General features: G+C 46.9%; 2 protein-coding genes and 1 pseudogene across 3 annotated transcripts; 1 reads left to right on the top strand and 2 right to left on the bottom strand.

Moving 5' to 3' along the window:
* Positions 1 to 1,757: 1,757 nt before the first annotated feature.
* On the top strand, positions 1,758 to 12,050 carry LOC147059728 (uncharacterized). Its single transcript, XM_085907214.1, has 16 exons — positions 1,758 to 1,816; positions 1,889 to 2,204; positions 4,460 to 4,518; positions 4,843 to 5,136; positions 5,546 to 5,881; positions 5,964 to 6,263; positions 6,333 to 6,707; positions 8,361 to 8,681; positions 8,750 to 9,049; positions 9,121 to 9,435; positions 9,498 to 9,785; positions 9,861 to 10,187; positions 10,260 to 10,571; positions 10,637 to 10,924; positions 11,009 to 11,157; positions 11,266 to 12,050. The coding sequence occupies exons 1-16, from the start codon at positions 1,777 to 1,779 to the stop codon at positions 11,272 to 11,274; spliced, it is 4,029 nt and encodes a 1,342-aa protein (XP_085763340.1). The 5' UTR covers positions 1,758 to 1,776; the 3' UTR covers positions 11,275 to 12,050.
* Positions 11,863 to 14,156, bottom strand: LOC147059729 (uncharacterized; annotated as a pseudogene). Its single transcript, XR_015065672.1, has 2 exons — positions 13,486 to 14,156; positions 11,863 to 13,224 (listed from the first exon to the last, which is right to left on the bottom strand). The product of XR_015065672.1 is annotated as an uncharacterized LOC147059729 (transcript).
* A 125-nt stretch (positions 14,157 to 14,281) lies between these two features.
* Positions 14,282 to 20,089, bottom strand: LOC147059730 (uncharacterized). Its single transcript, XM_085907849.1, has 5 exons — positions 19,688 to 20,089; positions 18,936 to 19,102; positions 18,610 to 18,649; positions 16,475 to 18,525; positions 14,282 to 16,354 (listed from the first exon to the last, which is right to left on the bottom strand). Exons 1-5 carry the CDS (start codon positions 19,935 to 19,937, stop codon positions 14,534 to 14,536), a joined length of 4,329 nt encoding a protein of 1,442 aa, XP_085763975.1. The 5' UTR covers positions 19,938 to 20,089; the 3' UTR covers positions 14,282 to 14,533.
* Between the last annotated feature and the right edge of the window lie 199 nt (positions 20,090 to 20,288).

Raw genomic sequence — 20,288 nt, forward strand, 5'->3', positions numbered from 1 at the left:
CTGGGAGCTAGCTAAGTGCTAAAAGGAAGCAAATCATGACATGTTTTAACTGCTTGAGTATGTTTTCATACATGTAGTCTGTTTTAAAAATATCAATAAGATGATGTGTATTTTGTCAAATCCTTTGCATTGTCATTTGAGAACTCACATGCAAAGGCAGAAATGCGTGTGCAGTCAAGTGGCGCTTTCTCGCTTTCCAAACATATCTTCTGGCTGCACCTCTGGGAATCCACCTGCGCATGTGAAACAGGAACCAGAAAAACACGTGTGCTCATGATACTTTAACAGTCAAACCAGCACCGTGCAAGTGCCACAGAATTGCCCCAATTTTTCTTTGAAATTGTTTCATTTAGCGCTCAATAAAGGTTACTCTAGACTAGATAGTTGAAAAGCGTCCTGCTTGTGCGATTTCCCCTCTATGCCGTCCGTGTCAAACTCGAGGGCCCGGGGACCAGATATGGCCCCCCCACCATCATTGTATGTGGCCCTCAAAGACAAATTGTCCGCCGACTTTACGTGCCAACACCAAAATGACAAATTGTCTTCACTTTTAAAACGTAGAGAAGTTGCTGGCAATCTTTATCCCATTCATCTTTTTAAAATATTTGAACCGTTTTTACTCGTCTTGAATTGCTTTCATTGGGCAATTCCAAACTGTTACGCACATTCAACTGAAGGTATCTCCACCGAGAACTCACACAAGCAGGTCTATCTAAACATAGACGGCTGAGGACACGGCCGTGTGTTACTGTGGCAAAACGCCAGTGACCACAAAAACCTGATCCATTCAATGGCGAGCTATTTACAAAGAGAAAGAAGATTCTCCTCATTCAGCTAATTATGGAAGGAGTATCAAATTGATCACATCGAAAAGGACACATCAACCCGGGCAATTTACCGCTCAAAAGATTTTTTAGCTGTGCTACTTTCGGGTGACCACCTGCTCATGTGAAACGGGAACCATAAAAGCATCTTTTGCTCAAAATGAGGCAGAAGAACAAGTGTGCATGTACTGTGTTTCCGTGACATTCGATGATCAAATGAAAGTCTCCAAAACGAAAAAAGCACAAATTTGGTAGATGAACAACATAATGACTTCTATTTTTAATATTAATTTTATATATATTTTTTAGGTTAGATTTATTTGAATTTATAATTATGTTATATCAATTGATTTTATATATTGTATTTTATTATGATAAATTTGGTAGATGAACAACACAATTACTTTTATTTTTAATATACATTTTATATCTTTTTTTAATATTAACATTAATTTTATATAATTTTTGCTGTTAAATTTATTTGAATTTATAATTATGTTATATAAATTGATTTTATATATTGTATTTTATTATAATAAATTTGATAGATGAACAACACAATTACTTTTATTTTTAAGATACATTTTATATATATTTTTTAATATTAACATTCATTTTATATAATTTTTGCTGTTAAATTTATTTGAATTTATAATTATGTTATATACATGGATTTTATATATTGTATTTTATTATAATAAATTTGATAGATGAACAAGATAATTACTTTTATTTTGAATATCCATTTTATATGTTCATTTGATTTTATACTTGTTTGTAATTATGCTTGCGTCAAAAGTCTCGTTCTGAAGCATGCGCTCGGTCACACCTGCCATCTTAAAAAATGGCGCCGGTATGCAAAGTGAACGCCCCAGCCAGCGCCGTCCTATAAAAGTTGCGCTCAGGCCCTCGCAGAGGAGACGTTCCCATCAGGAAAGCTTCACTTACGACCATGTTCGGTGTAGTTGTGCTGCTGCTGGCCGCTCTTTCCAGTAAGTGGCACTGAGGCGCACACATGACCTTTGACCCTTCACGTTTGACATTTAACATGCGGTCCTCCACAGGTGTCGAGTGTGAACAGTTGACCCAGCCGGCCGATTTGACTCTGCGGTCTGGTGAGGAGATGAACATCGCCTGTCGGGTGTCTTATAGTTTGAGCAACTTCTACACTGCTTGGGTCAGGCAGCCTGCTGGGAAAGGACTGGAATGGATCGGGCTCAGAGCGCACGGATCTTATTATTATCGCAAGGAGTCCCTGCAAAACAAGTTCAGCATTGAACTAAACCCCTCCAGCCAAACAGTAACCCTAAACGGAAAGAATATGCAGCCCGAAGACTCGGCTGTGTATTATTGCGCCAGAGACCCACAACAACACAAACCGTCGGCGCACTTGAACAAAAATAAAAAAGGAGGAGGATCCCTCTCACAATCGTACATGAAGCATGCAACTGATGACTCAAGTGTCGTCGTCTAGTGGCACTTTCTGAAAGTGTAAGCAACACCTGCACAATTTGGATCCCAGGGCCATCAGCGTTCCTCTTTCATCACACATTCCCGAAACGTCTAGATCAGTGTTTCGTGAGGGCCCTTAAAAAAATAGAAAATGAACTCCTGCTATGATGAAAACTTTAGTGATCGTTTGGCTGAGAAATCATTAACAATATTCTTGATCCCATAATAAAAGGTCATTTGAGCTCATTTGTAATTTCAGACTTGTCAATCAAAAGCATCCCGCCACTTCCTCCGATGCAAAACACATTTCTCACCAGCGCGCTATAAAACCCGCCGCCGTGCCCTCGGACAGAGGCAGAACACCTCAGTGATTCCAACCAAGATGGCCGACCGAGTGCTCAAGTACTTGACGGTTGCCCTTTTGGCTACGACGGCCGCAGAAGGCTGGAGCATAGAGCAGTCCGAACCCGTGGTGAAAAGACCCGGAGAATCCCACACCTTGACCTGCAAAACATCGGCTTTAAGTTTTCAGAACTACCCGTGGAGCTGGATCAGAAAAGTGCCGGGCCGAGGCTTGGAATGGATGGCTTATATCGGCACTTTGAGTACTCCAAAATATTACTCGCCTTCAATTCAGGGTAGATTCACTATCTCTCGAGAAGATTCCAGCACCATGCTGTATCTAAACATGGGCCCCCTGAAGACTGAGGATACAGCTGTCTACTACTGTGCCAGAAGCACAGTGATAGACAACAACAGCAAAAGCCCACCAAAACAATACAGTAGAACCTCTGACTTCAAACGTCTCCGGGTTCACACAAATGAAAGTTTGAACCAAAAATTCGAAGCTTTTGAACCCCAAAATGAAACGAAACGCCGGACTCCGAAACAGTTTTCCGAGCCGGCTCGAGGCTAGCCGACGACGTCTCCGCGTCCCCGAAGCAACTTTCGGTTCGGCTCGACAAGTTAAAGCGCGTCTCCGGGCTAGCCGACGGCGTCTCCGTGTCCCAGAAGCAACTTTCGGATTGGCAACATAAGCTAAAGCGCATCTCGAGGCTAGCCAACGGCGTCTCCTCCCCGCGTCCCCGAAGAAACTTTCGGTTCGGCTCGACAAGCTAAAGCGCCTCTCGACGGCATCTCCGCGTCCCCAAGCATCCCCGAAGCGACTTTCAGTTCGGCTCTACAAGTTAAAGCGTGTCTCGAGGCTAGCTCTTTTATGTAACGTTAGCGTACCGTACCGTTCAGCCTGTTGCCTATTAATGTCTGTTCTTGGTCTTGGATTTTGTTAAAAAAAAATTCCCCAAAAATGCGACGTATACTCAGGTGCGATTTAGATATGTTTTTTTTTCCCCTTTTATTGTGCGTTTTATGGCTGGTGCGACTTATACTCCGGAAAATACATCACGTGTCTGTCTCAGCGGTTCTTTATCCTTGGAAGGAAGATTTTTGTGAACGTGGCTTCTGCCTACTTCTTGCTGCTAGGGACCTGTCAGCGCTTCCTCTCACGGGGCACACTAACATTAAACTTTTGGATGAAGGCGAGGGCCACAAACTATCGCCCCGCGGGCCGATTATAGCCCGCGGGCTGCTAGTTGGCGACCCCTGGGTTTGTCTTAACGCTAACCCCTTTGACAAGTGCTGGAGTTGAGTTTTTGACAGGGTGTGTGTCATTGTGTATCTATATATATATGGGTATCTGGATGGCACAGTGTTACACACCAATGCAAAAACCTAGCATGATGTGATGATTTGAATTTGCACAAGGACACGTTTCTATTCATCCTCTCCTGGCAGTTGATTATGGAATGAGCTATACTTGCGATCTAAGACGTCAATAGGTACAATAGAGAGAAAAAAGTATCATTCAAGAGATTCTAACAATAATTGGAATGATTTGGGAAGGAAACAAGACACCAGTGACAGAAAAAAAACTTTTGCACCAAACGTTGCATTGCACACAATCCAGATGACAGGAAATCAACGTCTCGAGGGGTGCTTTTTTTTTTTTTGCTGTATTTATATTTTTTTCTTCGGGGTATTTGCATTGTGGTCAGATTGGACTGTATCACTGTGTAGTTACTTGGACTACTGGGGGAAAGGAACCCGAGTCACAGTTACATCTGGTAAGTAAATGATATTTTTTTGCCACCATGGTTTTTGTATGACATTGCACTTGTATTGAGTCATTGTGACTATGCCTTCGACTATTGGGGGAAAGGAACTAAAGTCACAGTTACGGGAGGTAAGTCGTGAATATTTTGGAACTGGAAATGAACTTTAAAAAATCCCAATAATTCTTTGCCGTTGATGGGGAAAAGCAATCGGTAGGCATGGTATACTAAATGCCAATTTTTGATTTTGCATTTTTATGATCATTTTCAGCAAAAGAAAAACATGATAAGTTTACAAATGACCGATTTACGGCTAAGTGTCAAGCTCAACGATTTTAGCTAGGTCTCATCCATTTTTTTTTTTTGAAATCATTGTATTTATTTATCATTGAACCCACGTTCCTATTTTTGTTTCCAGCCAAGAATATTTGATGCTTTAAAAACCTTCTTCTCAGGTACACCAATTGGACCGAGCGTCTTTCCTCTGATCCAATGTGGCTCCGGAGACACGTTTAGTCTGGGTTGTCTGGCCACCGGCTTCTCACCCTCTCCACTGACCTTCTCGTGGAGCAAAGACGGAACCGTCTTGACTGATGTCATCCAGTATCCTTCAGTAGACAACAACAGAATCTTTACGGGAGTCAGTCGAATCCAAGTGAGGAGAGCCGACTGGGATAACCGGGCCAAATTTAGATGCGTTGCCAAACATTCAGCGGCGGACGTTGAAGTGATCATCGACAAAGCAGAAGGTAAAAAAAAAAAAAAAAAAAAAATCCCGCTATGACAATTACAGAAGCGCTGTTTATTACAATGATTAGATTGACTCCATTTTAATATTGAGATCATTCTTTTTTCCAAACAAGGTCGTTCACGATGTTTTGATTGAACCATTCGTTCACTTCATTTTTTGGGGTCTATAAATTGCATTTAGTGGAAAGCAAACAGTGAGGTGGAAAGAAAGGGGCGCAAATCCTCCTTGTGCGACTGCCAGAAAAATCTTTTCTTGCTTTTTGCTTCTCGCCGCATCATTCGAAAATAGCTTTGCTTTGCTCTCCTCGGCGTATGTCTACGCAAATGCACGTACGTGATTCCGAGTCTATCTTTTGGTTTGTCCGAAAACATTGTGCCTATCTTTGTCAATACCTTTTTGCTTTTCAGAGGCTTTCCACCAGTTGCCAACTCTTAAAGTCTTGGCCTCCTCACCCGACGCCAACGACGAGGCTTCCTTTGCCTGCTTCGCCAAAGATTTTGCCCCAAACAATTTCGAGTTCACCTGGCTGAAAAACGGAAACGGCATCACCGGCAAAATGGATGAAATCAAGACCGAGGCCAGGAAGGGCACGAGCGGATCCACGCTTTACAGCGCGGCCACTTTTCTCACGCTGAGGCCCGACCAGTGGTCGCTGGACACCAACATCACGTGCCAGTTTAAAGGGAAAGGCGCTCAGGGAGATGTTTTCGTGGCATCGTCCATCGTTAACCAGTGTGCATCCGGTGAGTACATTTTGGAAACTTAAACCAGGCTCACGCCTTGAGGAGAAAAAAAAATAACAACGACTCATCCTTTCAACCGAAGCCGACGTAGACGTCCAGATCACCGGCCCCACCTTGGAGGAGATGTTTTTGGTCAAAAAAGGAACCGTGACATGCCAAGTCAAAGTCAGCAAGTCGGTGGTGAAGGAGATCTCGTGGGAGAGCCAAGACGGGAAGAACATGGCCGGTACCTCCGTGTCCATTCCCAGAGGCCAAACGGGCGTGTTTCGCACGCCGCTCGACATCACGTACGACGAATGGAGGAAGGGGATCCAGCGCGACTGCGTGGTGGTGCGTTCGGATACGGGGGAATCGCTGAAGAAATCCTACCAAAGGCAAATGGGTAAGAACCTTTTGGAATCGGGACTTTGCGCGGTGCTAGCGGTTTGCACGTCTTTTGTCATCCCTCCAGGTAAAGCGCCGCAGCGTCCCACGCTTTTTATGATGGCGCCGGTGGAACATAGTAGAACAAACACGGTGACCCTGACTTGCTTTGCAAAAGACTTCTTCCCTCGCGAGGTTCTGCTGTCTTGGCTGGTTGACGACGAGCCCGTCAACTCCACCTACGTTCACAGCACCACCGCGCCCGTGGAAAACGGAGGCTCCTATTCCGTCTACGGCCAGCTCACGCTCAGCCTGGAGCAGTGGCGAAGATTCGACGTGATCTATAGCTGCGTCCTCTACCACCAATCTTTGGCCGCCACCGCTAACGTTATTGTCAGGACCGTGACGTACACGTCGGCCAAAACCAACACGGCCAACTTCGGCACGGGCGACCCTGAATTGTGTGCCACCTAGTGTCTTCCCTGTCTTCTCTTGTTTGTGCTGTCTTTAAATGCAGATTTAAAATCCAAATAAAAACAAAAAACAGACTGTAACCGTTGTACGTCGCAAGCTGTTGTCCCTGTTGTCTTTATTTTGGCGTTGAATGTGACTCGGAGAATGCCACATTGTGTCAGTGTGTCTTAACACCTTCGTACTTCCTCGGAGGAATTCCATGTTAACAATCTTTGTGCACGTCTTCTTCCGCTCCAGGGTCTTGCCCCCCCTTCGACAAAAAGTCAAACACCAACCACTCTCGTTCTTTTGAAGTCTTTGAAAAGCAGATCAGGGTCTCCGGTCTTGAACATTTTTTTGAAGCCACACCACCGGCTTTTAATAAAAGGTCGTAGGTGAGATGTTTGGTCAATGAACAAGTGAGCGACTGGCCAATTTTTGGGGGGTTTAACTGAGCTGCTAATGTCCATTCGGCAGACTTGCTAGTGGAGACAAGCCACCAATGGAGCAATGCTGTGGATACAGAGCAAGACAACATGGGATACACAGCGCTCACCTTCATCCTCCTCTTCCTCATCACGCTACTCTTCAGCATCAGGACAATCGTCGTAAAGGTAATACCATCAATGATACAGCATGAGGTCATCCCTCAAAGACCTCAGACCAGAGTGGTCCCAACCAGTTTTCAAAGCATGAAACGAGTCAATCACAAAACCTCTTTCTGCTAAAAAGAGAAGAAACAAAAGTAGGTCACCCTTCTCGGAACATCTAAACTTCATTTGGTGGTCGAGCGCTGCTTAATTAGTGGCAGGTGCGTGCTGACTCCCATTTAATAGGAGGTGGAATGTGATTGGCTCATTTTCAACACAATTGGATGAGGATGTGCACACTTATGCAACCCGAAAATATTTAGCCCTAGAATTGTGCATTTGATAAGACACATGAAGTTAACATTTTGATGGGGAACGACTTTACCCTGGTCTCGATATATATTTTTTTTATATATAATATATTATTTATAGAGATATATTTTTTTATATATAAAAAATATGAATAGGATTGATATAGATTTTCTTCATTTTCTTTTCAGGTCAAATGAAAAAAACCAAAGCAGGTATTGCCTGAAAAAAGTGTCTCTTAAATGCAACTGTCGTTTCCCATGTACAGTAAGTAATGTGTGTACATTTCCAGATGATTCCGTTATTGACATATTTTGAAATAAATATCCAAATGATGTCAACCTGAAGATATCTTATTCCCTTTTTTGTTCTGTTTCATATGAAATATTGGCATCATGTCAGCACCTGGATTTATTTGAATATCGTCTTGACATGTTTTTCTGACGCCAGCTGCCAGTCACGCACGGTTGCTCCTCGCCATCTTTCATTTCTGCTTTTTCATAATGCTTGTGCCTGTGTGTGGGGGGTGGGGGGGGGGGGTAGTGGAGGGTTCCCCCCCCCCACCCCACCTGCCGCTTATGCTGCTGCTCACGCATGCATGGCAGCCCCATTTCCACCTGACTGTTAAATTCCAGACAGCCTGCCTATAATGAAAGGCAGCACGTTTTAGAGTTTGAAGGTATGTCCGACTCACTTCACTCAATGTCCAAATGACTAGACGCAAAAAGGGAACGTTCAAATCAATGACAGATTTGTATTTTCAGTTCCAGCGGCGACGACCACGCCTTCGGACGTCGCTCCAGAAATGACGTTATATCCGCTGTGGGAGGACAAATGGGGAGCCGCCAAGGTCAAACTTTTGTGTCTCATCAGCGGCGTCTCTCCGAACACGCCGAGCGTCCAGTGGCTCCGGGACCACCGAAAGGTAGCCGCCGCCCGGACCCAGACATTTCAGCGTTCGCCGGGAGGAGCCAAAACCTTCACCCTCATCAGCGAGATGGAGCCCAGCCAGAGAGAGTGGAAAAGCGGCTCCAATTTTACATGCGGGTGGATGGGAATGCAAAGGTCCATCAGCATTTGTGAAAGTACGTTCCGCTTCATCCGTACGTACCACGTGCCGTGGCCTCCGTGATCACGTGATGTCATCTGCTAGCTCAGGCAAACGGCGCTCCTTCCATTCACATGGAGCTTCCCGGCTTCAAAAGCGTGATGACGGAAGGATCCCCAGTCAAAGCGCTTTGTAGGGTTGGCGCCGCCTCGGGCGCCGCCGTCACCTTGCTGGCGGAGGGCCGCGGCGTCGCTCGTGAGCAGGCCGGCCGGCTCGACGACGCGCTCGGCGTTTTCACCGCCGTTTTGACAGTCCCGCCGGACCAGTGGAAACAAATCAAGCGTGTCACATGTAAAGTCAAGCACCGATGTTTCCCGGACGTCGAGGAGAGCCTCCCCGTGGCGGGTAGGACGGACGAGTGACCCACGTCAAGGTTTGGAGAGGAAAAGATTTGAAGAGGTTTCTTTTCCTCCCAGAGTCGGCCGCGGTGAAGGCTCCGTCGGTGGTCGTCAGGCGATGGCTCGGCGATTTGGAGACGGAAGACGGGGCTGTGTTCGAATGCCACGTCACGGCGCTTGACCCCGTCGACCTCTTCGTCAGCCTACAGGTTGACGGCGCCGACGTTTCCGACAAACGCTTGGTCGCCCTCTCCGCAGACCCGAGTCGCCGTTCCATCAGTCCGCGTTTCAGTTTGCCCAAGTCTTTGACCAAGGAGGACGCGCGTTTGACCTGTAAAGTGAATCAAGGCTTCTCGGGCATCTTCCAGTCAAGCCCCTTGGACGGCGTATTGGGTGAGAGGTCGATCCGCTTTCACCTGCGTGTTCTCCCTCATCATCACGTCATCTTTTATCAGCGGCCCCGTCGGTGGAGCTCTTCCTGGCCGCCGGTAAAGAGTCCAAAACTCAGCGACTCCTTTGCTCCGGATGGGCTTTCAAGCCTCAGATCACTTGGTTGAGCGGATCTGACAAAAGACCTCCGTCGAGAACCTCCCACTTCAGCATGCGTGCGGATGGACGCGTGGCCGTGGCCAGTCAACTGGACGTGGAGCGAGAAGAGTGGCAAAGCGGAAAACTGTTCACCTGTCAAGTGTCGGACGCACGGCTGAATAAAACTTCCTCGAGCGCCGTCAATTTCTGCTCAGGTAAAAATCGCCGTGGTCATCGTATCCAAAATGAAAAGGCAATGGAAAAATGATCCATTCCCTGCATTTTGACAGTCATCCCATCATGGGGTCAAAAGGTCGCAGTCTACCTTCGAGGACCGCCGCTCACAGAGTCGCCGCAGAGCCATCACGTGGACGTCACGTGCCTTTTGGTCGGCGTGCATCTTGAGCATTTCTCCATCTCCTGGAAAGTAGACGGGAAGGAATCTCTGCAGGATTCCCGCACCGAGACGCCCACCGTTCACGACAACGGCACCGAGACGCTTCGGAGCTCCCTCGGGGTGTTAACCTCTGACTGGGAGGCGTATAAACAGGTTTCCTGCCAGGGGAGGCACAAGTGCGCCGAGCGGGGCTACGAGGCCCGCGTGAGCAAAAGCAAAGGTGTCCGTCGCCTTCTCCTTTCCACAAAAACGCCATCACCTCAAGCGTTCATCTGCCTTCGTCTTCCCCCAGACTGGAATCGGCCGACAGTGCGGATCATCCCGCCGAGCGTCTCTGAGCTGACCGCCTCCGGTGACCTGACGCTGACTTGCCTGGTTTCTGGATTTTCCCCAGATGACAAAATAGTGTACTGGGAGAAAGACGGCCAACGAGCGCCACCGGGTTCATACGCTAACGGCCCGTCGTGGAAATACGGGAGCACTTTTTCAATGAGCAGCGCGCTAACGGTATCCAAAAGTGAAGATCGGGGATCCAGTTATTCTTGTCACGTCAGACACGAGTCGTCAAAAACACCTTTTAGGAGCACCGTTCGGGACGTCTTTGGTGAGCTCCGACGGAACCTTTGCTGAAATGCGCAACCTCCGAGCGTTTGCTTTCTCACTCGGCAGCCGCGGTGACCCCCAGCCGACCGTCCGCCATCTTGCTGCGGGGTTCGGGCGAACTGGTGTGCCTGGTCTTCGGCTTCAGTCCGCCGGCCATCGACGTCTCCTGGTTTCTGGATGACGCCGACGAGCTGTCGTACTTCAACACCAGTCGACCCAGCAGAGGGCCAGACGGGAAATTCAGCGTCCGGAGCCGCCTTCGTTTGACCCCGGTCGACCTGTTACCCGGCGCCGTCCACACCTGTCGGGTGACCCACGCCACCGTTACGCTGAATTTGAACGTAACAAATCCAGGTAGCGGTAATCGGTGACTGTCGTAAGCAATGTCCTATTTTTTTTTTGAATGATGTCGTCATTTTTGATTTCTTCTTTTGTCAGTGATTTTGCCAGATTGCAACGTATTGGACGACATTGCTGATGCCATTGTGAATCAAGATATCAACGTGGAAAGTTGGTATATGTCCGCCACCTTCCTTGTGCTTTTCCTCATCTCCAGCATCTACGGCGTCTTGGCCACCCTGGTTAAGGTGAGACGCAGGCAGCGGCTTTCCGCTCAAATGCTTCTCATCCAGATTTGCACATTTGCTCCATTGTGTATGAACCCATATCCTCACGTTCTTGCCTTCCTCCTTTAGACTAAATAATGGCGGCGCCAGAACCGACTTCGAACGGAGAAGGCCCAGCGGATACGTCGAACTGTGAACCATAGAAACAAGTGTGGCTTTTTAAAAATACTCATTTGAAAACCTGTGATCTTTTTATTTTGGTTGTAAAATACCCCGAGAACATTGCGGCTCCTGTTAAATGAAAAAAAAAAAAAAAAAAAAAAATGTGGACACACCACTGCTACCCAACGAAAATAAACAAATAACTAAAAGGACGCTTCGATATTGTGAAAAATCCAACTCTGTCAAAAGCGGTACTCGCTGGTATCGACTGCACGGACCGGAACAATTATTTTTGCCCCAGTGCCAAATAAATTGTAACATGTTATTGATTGCATATTAATTCTGCGCTAAAAATGGTTCACATCCTAAATGTGACTGACTCAGAAGATGTGAAAATTTGAAATAACTCAAGTAACACTTCCTACAGTGATACAGAAAACGAGACCATGGGTCTTTTGGCATTGATTATAATTTATTGATTTAACATCTTGACATTTTTGAAAAATATCCTCTCTTATTTTACTCTGGATCACTTTCCAGCTCCCTATAATAATTTTTTTTCAGCCTATTTATAGCATCAATGATCACTGCTGTTCTCACCAGTACACTTATGTCTGGTAACATAAGCCTTACTTAAGAATCTTTTATCACAGACACTGCAACTAAATGGTTTCTCCCCAGTGTGTTTTCTTGTGTGCGTTGTTAAATTTGCCTTTGTTGACATTCTTTGACCACAAACTGAGCAGGCAAAAGGTTTCTCGCCAGTATGCGTTCTTGCGTGTCTTGTCAAGTTTCCCCTCACGGAGAATCTTTTATCGCAAACCAAGCAGGCAAATGTTTTTTGTCCAGTGTGCGTTTTAGTGTGTGTGATTAAACTGGTCTGTAAATTGAATCTTTCATCACAAAATGAGCAAGCAAAGGGTTTCTCCTCCGTGTGTGTTCTCGTGTGTCTCGTTAAATTTGGCTTGGTCGAGAAACTTTGGTCACAAACCGAGCAGACAAAAGGTTTTTCTCCCGTGTGTGTTCTTGTATGTCTTCTCAAGTTCCCCCTGACCGAGAATCTTTGACCACAAAGCAAGCAGGCAAAAGGTTTTTCTCCAGTGTGTGTTCTTGTGTGCGTTGTTAAATTGGACTTCTGTGTAAATTTTTTACCACAAACTGGGCAAACAAAAGGTTTCTCCTCTGTGTGGGTTCTTGTGTGTTTTTTCAAATTTGTCTTTTGAGTAAATCTTTTAGCGCAAAAGGAGCACTCAAACGGTTTCTCCTCAGTGTGTGTTCGTGTGTGTATTTTTAAGTTTTCCCTGAAAGAAAATCGTTGCGCACAAACTGAGCAGGCAAAAGGTTTCTCTCCAGTGTGGATTCTCATGTGTTCTTTTAAAACCCGCTTGGTACTTAATATTTTCCCACACTCTGAACATTTCCAGTGTTTTTTGTCACTTGGACATGTCATATAAGTTTTTAAGTATTCTTCCTCCTCATCATCATCATCGTCCTCCTCCTCCTGATCTTCATCTTCATAGTCATCATCGTCATCGACAGTCGAGTGTGAGGACATGTCGTCGCTATCTGATAGCGGAGCAAAGAGGCTGTCAGCCCGTGATCCTCTGCAGTGATCTTCATCACCTTCTATTGTCAGGTGTTGCCTGTTGCCGCTGCTTCGAAGTGTCACTCCCCCGTTCTTCTCACTTAGACCTTCGTCATCATGATCACTCTCCAAAAAGACCACAGTCAATGGCAAATTGACAATCTCTTCCTCCTCCTCCTCTTCTTTGATGGAGGGGCTATCTGGGTCCTCTTCCACCTCTTTATTGCCGTGGAGCTCCTCTTCCTCTTTAACGCCGAGGGACTCTTCCTCCTCTTCTTCCTCCTCTTTAATGTGCAGGTCCTCTGGTTCACGTCGATCAGGACGGTCAGCTTCAATGGCGTCTGTAGGACGCGAGAAGACAAACATGGTTTGGTGAACACAAATGAACTTGATATCAAATTCAATATTCCCTGCCATCCAGAATGTTTTGTGTGCTGCGATGATTTGGTCACGAGCATGGCCCTGGTTTGGATGGTTGTCGTGTCACGTATTATGACAGGTGAGCCGTTCCCGATTGTCAAAAGAAAACATGATCGTGAACACAGACTTGCAGCAAGCATGTGTTGGATAAACTCCAATTGTTTAGTGTCTAGTGAACAAACCTGCACTTCGGACGACATCTGGAGGCTGCTGGAAAACAGAGTGGCTTCGTAGACCTTGTGGGTGGTTTTCCTCTTGAGTTCCGGAAAGTTCCTCCTTATAGTCCTCTGTCTTTCTTGTCCACATTTCCAAAGGTCCACCACAACGCCTTACGCTCAACACTCGATCTGTGATTAGCGATGTGTTGTTGCTAACAAACAGAGTCTCTTTGTTCGCGGCTAGCGAGCTAAGCTAGCTCGTGAGTCTTCCGAGAGACGAGTTGAGGCGGGCAGGAAAATTCAACAACAATTCTTTTGGAGTCCAATAGTGATGAATGATCTATGTTGAGTCTCCATGGCGTTCGCTACTAATTCAACAACAGTTGAAGAATCCATCTGGCGTGGCTTTCGATTTGAAACAACCAAACCTTGTTGGTTCAGCAAGGTCCCAGAATTCTTTGCGAGCCTCCACGAGGCCGAGAGAGACTCAACTTCCCCCTTTTTTCCCAGGGTCAGTTCGATGTAGTGTTTCATATTTTTATTTGTCAAGAAACCAAAAATCGTTGTAAAGCTAGTTGAGTTTTTCACAATTGCTATAAGACGGAGTTTTTTTTTTTTTTTGGACCGTCCACCCATTTTCTCCAATCCCAAAAATGTCATTAACCCCATGAATCAAATTCAACTTCCTGCTAAACTTCTGCCAAAACAGAGTCAATCAAATGAACAACAGTCATTACACACGGCATGGAAGGAAGGAAGGAAGGAAGGAAGGAAGGAAGGAAGGAAGGAAGGAAGAAAGAAAAGCAAACGGATCTGCTCGTAAAGCTGTTGAGAGAATATTTATTATTCCCAATAGAAAAGCATTTTCCTATGAGCATATTTTAGGAAAGATTTGTTGCTTTGATGAGTTCATAGTATTTCACATCAACTGACAAGTGTCCGTTTTGACACAAACATTGGAGAGACAACACAGACGACGTCCTTGCTTCTTTTACAAATTCATATTGTCACGAGACAAACATCCAAGACCCAAAGACAACATTAAAAAAGAAGTTGACACTCTCTCTCTCCCTCATTGCACTTTATGTACATTTTTAACATGCTTCTTCAAGTGTCCAGACTGTGTAAAGTGTTTGGGGCAATAAGGGCAAGAATGTGGTTTCTCTCCCGTATGGATATACTTGTGTCTCTTCAGGTTGTTCTGGTCGAAAAATCCTTTGCCACAATACGGACACCAGTGCCTTTTCTCACCACTGTGCCACCTCAGATGCGCATTGAGTTCCACGCTCCTTACAAATCTCTTTTCGCACAAATGGCAGTGGAATGGTTTCTCCCCGGTATGGATCCGGATGTGGATCTCCACATCTCGCTTGGTGAAGAAGGCCTTGTTGCAGAGCTGGCAGACAAAGGGCTTGTGTTTGCCGTGGACCATCTGGAGATGTTTGTTGAGGCCAAAGCCGTAGACGAAGCCTTTGCCGCACTGCTGGCAAATGTGGAGCCTGCCGTTGCGGTGGACGATGCCGTGGCGTTTGAGACCCTTGGCGTCGGGAAAGCTTTTCCCGCAGTGCGTGCAGCAGAAGGGTCTGTGACCCGTGTGGAGACTGAGGTGGCTCTCCAGGGCGGCGCCGCTGCTGAGGACGCGACCGCATTCCTCACACTGGTTCTTCAGCAGCTTCTTACCCACCACGGATCGAGGCTGGGCGGGTGCCACCACGCTCGGAGCTCTGACGTGCACGCTTTTGCTGAGTCGCGCTTTGTTTTCCGCCGCGGCGGCGGCGCCGCTACGATGGTTCATGAGCTGCTTGGCTTTCTGCACTTTGGTTTGCGTATCTTTCAGCACGTGCTTAGCTCTCTTAGCTGCTTTGCTATTCTGCATCTTGATGTTATTTTCTTGCGCGGGAGATTTGAGATTGAGTCTCAGCTTATTTGCGGCGCCAGCGTTTTTAACCCATTTCGGCGCTTTCCGCGCTGACCAGTAGGATTGGTCTTTTGAGGTCGGTTCTCCTTTTGGGAAGATGCAACCCCCGAGAGAGTGGCAAGATCTGGGATCGTTGCTATTTCGAGCCGGACCCACCAAGTTCTTACCACTCTCAGCTGGGAATTTGCTCTTTAGAGGGGCGCTGATGGCTTTAGTGGATTTCAGACGCACGGCGGCGGCGGCTTCCGACTGGTTTGAGCTTTCCGTATCCTGACTCGCGCTGGGCTTTCTCGCGACGGCGGCGGGGTGTCTCGCACGGGGTTCGTCTCGAGGCGAAGCTGACCCGGGACTCGGAGAAGAATCTCCAGAGGCAACGTGATTGGACGTACAATCGCAAAGCAGGGATAATTTAGCCGCCGTTAGGTCGCTTGTAGTCCAATTTGAACGTGGACCAGATTGCGACGGTTTACTGGCAGAATTTTCAGCGATGGGATTGATTGAATGCCATTGGATAGTATTTCCCCTTTTTAGGCTCTCCAATGCGTGTTTTGTTGTCGGGCTTACGTTTCTTTCGGCGTCTGGCGGCGGGGCGAGAATCGATGCGCCGTCTGTAGCGTCTCGAAGAGGTAACCTACGCAAATTGACCGTGGGTTTTCGGGGGACGACAGACACAGTCTGACTGTGAGGGTCATTGATATCTGGACTTACTTGAGAAAAGTCCCTTTCTGGCCCGGGACTAGGCTCACGGCTGGACCCCTGTTCGTTTGTACTAACGTTCTCCAATCTTGGTTTCTTGGAGCAGTACATTTTTTCTAGAAGTGCCTTTGGATTTGTTTCTGCTCCTTTAGCCCGCGAGCGTGTTCTCAGGTGAATTCCCAGACGGGCCAAAAAGGACATCCTCTGTGACTTAGTCCTGTGGTCTGTGTTGGTCCCTTCAAAGGAACTTTGGGCATCTGCAGACTCACCGGTCGACATCTACATAACACAGGAAAATAGCATGTTAGTCAGGTGTTGTGTTTTTTTTTCTTCTCCCTTTTTAATTGCCAAACCTTAAAAAAAAAACAGTTTCAGACAAAGACCAGTAACTGTTGTTACCTCTTGGGCGTCTTGGATTACAGGTGTCACGGACAACTGCGCGAGGAACTGAGTTTTGGTCATTTGCAAATGAGGATCACATCTGTCCTTGATGATGACCTGCACTGCATTGTTGATGACGTCCTCATCCGGACACAAACTTTGACACAATCGCTCGGGTACAGTTGGAAAATCAACCTGGTTAAAGTCCGCCATTGTTTTCTCCAAGTTTGGCGCCTCTCTCAAAGTAGAGCATGGCAACGTCTCTGAGACGTTGAAAGTTCCAGCAACTATTGTTAATGACGCAGATGGACAGATTGTGGTTTGTGATGCCTGCTCGCCGCTGTCTGGCGGGACAACTTCACATTCCCTTTCACGAGTAAGCAATTGTGAATGCAAAACTGATCCAGTGGATGCTTCCAGATCTGACAATTTTTTCAATCTAATTACCGGAACGAGTGGAAGACTCTCGGAAGGTCCGCTGGCGGTTGTTGCTGCTGCTGCTGATGATGCGGCCGACTGTTCCCCGGGAGTTAGTTGCGAACTTTGCTGAGTGCCGGTCGGCTGTGATAAAGGTTCCGGGCAGTTTGTCGTTGCGCCCTCAGATGACAATGTTGCCGCTTGTTCGAAACTTTTGCAAACGTCTGTCTGTTGCGACAAAGGCGGCAACGTTTTTTCCGGACTTTTACTAACGCTCGTCGGCTGCGACGGTTGCGGAGATGGCAAGCGGGAGAAAAAAGATGACGTCCGATCGCTCAGCGACGACGGTGTTTCCTTTTCATCCAAAGTAACGTGAGCGCCGGCGTTTGGCTGCGGCGTCATTACGCCGCCAGGTCCCACGGGCTTTTGGTTCGTAGGTGCAAGTCGTGCCTCGGACGGTTGCGGCGGGCTCGCCCCGACATCTGCGGCTCTCCGAATGATAATTGTAATTTTTTTGCACTTTGTCGAGGCGGAGCTTTTTTCCGTCGAGCCGCTCGTTGGTTTCGACGTGACGAGGGGAGCGGCCGTGGTAGCGTCAGCCGACGACGACTTGTTTCTGGCGGCGGCGACTGTGGACACGACAGCTGATATCTGATTTGGGGACAGCGGGGCAATCGTACCTTGTGGATGAGTGGACGGCGATTTGGAAAAAACAAAGATTTTTTTGGGGACCAGCCCCGAGCTCGCCGTGGTCTCGACGGCTTCCGGCAGTACGCTCGGCGAGCGCCGCTCGGGTGACTCGCTTGCCGTATCGGTCGACGTTGGCGTGACGTCAGGAGAAGCAAGTTTTGGCTGGCGGCTTTGAACGCTCGCGGGAGAGCCACGATTGCTGGATTCTGTTGGGTAAGTGTCACGACGTGTTTGGTTTGTCCACTCCTCTCGCGCGCCCTCCTCGTGGCTTCCGTGGAGAGCGCGCTGGTCTCGCGCCGTTTGCTTTTCTGGTGCGGGGGTCCGATTCTTTGACTGATCCATGGCTTCAACCAGTAGCATGGCATCCTGTAGCATGGCAGAGCTATCGCGTACCCCGAGAGTTGGTGACGAAGCTGTGGGACTAAGAGATGATTTCTCCAGTCCGTCGTGCCATGCGGCGCCAGCTGAAGGTGGCAAAAGTGTTTCTGTCGAGAACTTTGGCAGGTGTTTGACTTTGTCTGAGGGCTGTTTTCTTTTTCTTCTGTTTTTGTTGACTCGCTCTTGGGCATCATACTTGTTTTTCTCTTCCGTCAAACATTTGATTTGCTCTTCTTCTGGCGGTTGGTCCGACAGCATTGTCGGCTGACTGTTTTGTTGCCCCAATGACGGTAGCTTCGTTTGAAACTTTGACTCCTCCGACTCTCGGCTCCCCAATTCGGCTAATATTTGCCCAGCGTCGGATACGACTTCCATTTTGTCTTTTGTCGTCGCAACTAAGTTAAGATAATTTACTGCCTTTATTGAGTCTTTGTGTACCGCAGGTGAATTGTCAACCGCCTCCGGACGAGGGTAAACTTTGGTTATTTGAGCGTCATGGCTTCTTCTGAGCTCTTCATTGAAACATTGCCGATCAATTTCAGGGCCGTTTGTTTCATTTCCACAAGCAGATGCTGGTGGTGGATCTAAAAAAAAAAAGGTAAAGAGGAAAAAGCAAGTCAGACATTTGTCAAAACTTTTTCAAAAAAGTGTCACTTTTGACTTCTCACCTGCAACTGCGTTTCTGCTGACTGCAGCGGGTTCAGAATCCTTTCAAATAAACAGAAGAGGAAAAATAAATATTAGACCATTTGGAAACATTTAACAAACAAAAGATTCAATTTTGTTCATGTAGCACATTTAAATATACTGTAACCATGACAACATGCTTGCTAACAAGCTGTTCTCAATTTTGGGACCATCGATCCCTAATATTAAGAATTTCTTGTGACTATGATCTTATTGATCTTCCCTTGCGCTGTAGTTTCAAGGCTACCTACCATGAGTTAACCTGACTGAAGCGACCCAACCTCAACCCTGAGAAACATGTAAGCACCTTATGGTTAGAAAGCGAAAGTGTCTTGTGGCTGGAATTTCCTTCTTTAGCAGCAGTGTCGTCGTCATTTAGCAGAAGATACACCATTTCCTCTTCATTACACTGTTTGCCTTGGTCATTTGTGATTTGTCCCACTGGTTCCACCAGTAGAAAAAGTTGGCCAAGGTCTGCAAACATGTACACAACATCAAAATCACATCAGTTCTTGTTTTTACCAACCATGCGAGGCATTATTTTGTTCATAGATAAAAGCACAAAGTTAATATGTGGGCTGCTTGCTTCTCTGCTTGCTACCTTAACAGAAACAAAAGGTTGTCTGTCATCTTTTCCCAGCAAATCTTTGAAACTTAATGTTGGGGATGTTTAGCTCGCTGACTTCTTGAACTGGTCTAGTTGGCTTTTGAATTGTTCGGGGAAGCACGTGATGAAAAGAAAAGGAGTTTAAAATTGGTTGTTTCAAAAGCCTTTGAATTTGGAAGACAATGTGCACACGAGGAACATATTAATTGGTAACTCTTGGAAGACTGACGCATTTTGGTTTAGGGGCGTATACTTTGGTGTTTTGCTCGGCTGTCGTGGCTCGCCGGCCGGCCGGCCGACCGGAAAAACAACGGATATAGCGTCACGGCGCTACGTTCAAAGACCCCTCAATGAGGGTCACTTGGAAGTGGTTCTACCAAAACGACTTTTACGCATCATTTGGGGAGCAAACAATATTCGATGGCATTTAGCGAAGCATGGGAAAAACTCACCACACTGAACTGCTGAATCCTGCATCGTCGAACGGCTTCTTTGGCCGGGAACACTGATCGCAAAGCTTCTCGCTTCCGCCTTTTGTCTACTTGTACGTTTGAGGGCCTCGTTCTCCGCCTTCAGCTTCGATATTTCTGCCTTTAATTCGTCAACCACCGTTTCGAAAAGTTTGGTTGTTTCCGTAATAGTACTTTTCACCAGAACCTCCATGAAGGAGGCGTACTTCGTTTGAAAGTGGTCCGTTGACATGTTTGGACGTTCTCCTTTGGTGAATTAGAAAAAAAAAAAAAGAGAGACAGAGAGAGAAACGGCCCAACTAGGAACGAACGGTTGGCTCCGTCGAGTTGCGGCGTGCGTGATGGCTGTCTTCAAAATGGCTGCCAGGCACGTCAAGTCTTACGTCACATTTGCTCCGTGCCTTTGTTTATTGGTGAGTATGTGCGCGTTATCGCCACCTACTGTGCTGGAGTGTGGTTGAAACCAAAAAACAGTTTTTGTCCTCCACCCAGTTGCTGCCTGCTCCAGTTCTATTTACTGCCTTGTTAAAGAACTTAATGGAATGTATTGTATTGTGCCAATCTGTGTTTGAGCATGCGTTTT

Source organism: Syngnathus leptorhynchus, chromosome 3, assembly GCF_054491065.1.
Source record: "Syngnathus leptorhynchus isolate UIUO chromosome 3, UIUO_Slep, whole genome shotgun sequence".
NCBI classification, from domain to species: domain Eukaryota; kingdom Metazoa; phylum Chordata; class Actinopteri; order Syngnathiformes; family Syngnathidae; genus Syngnathus; species Syngnathus leptorhynchus.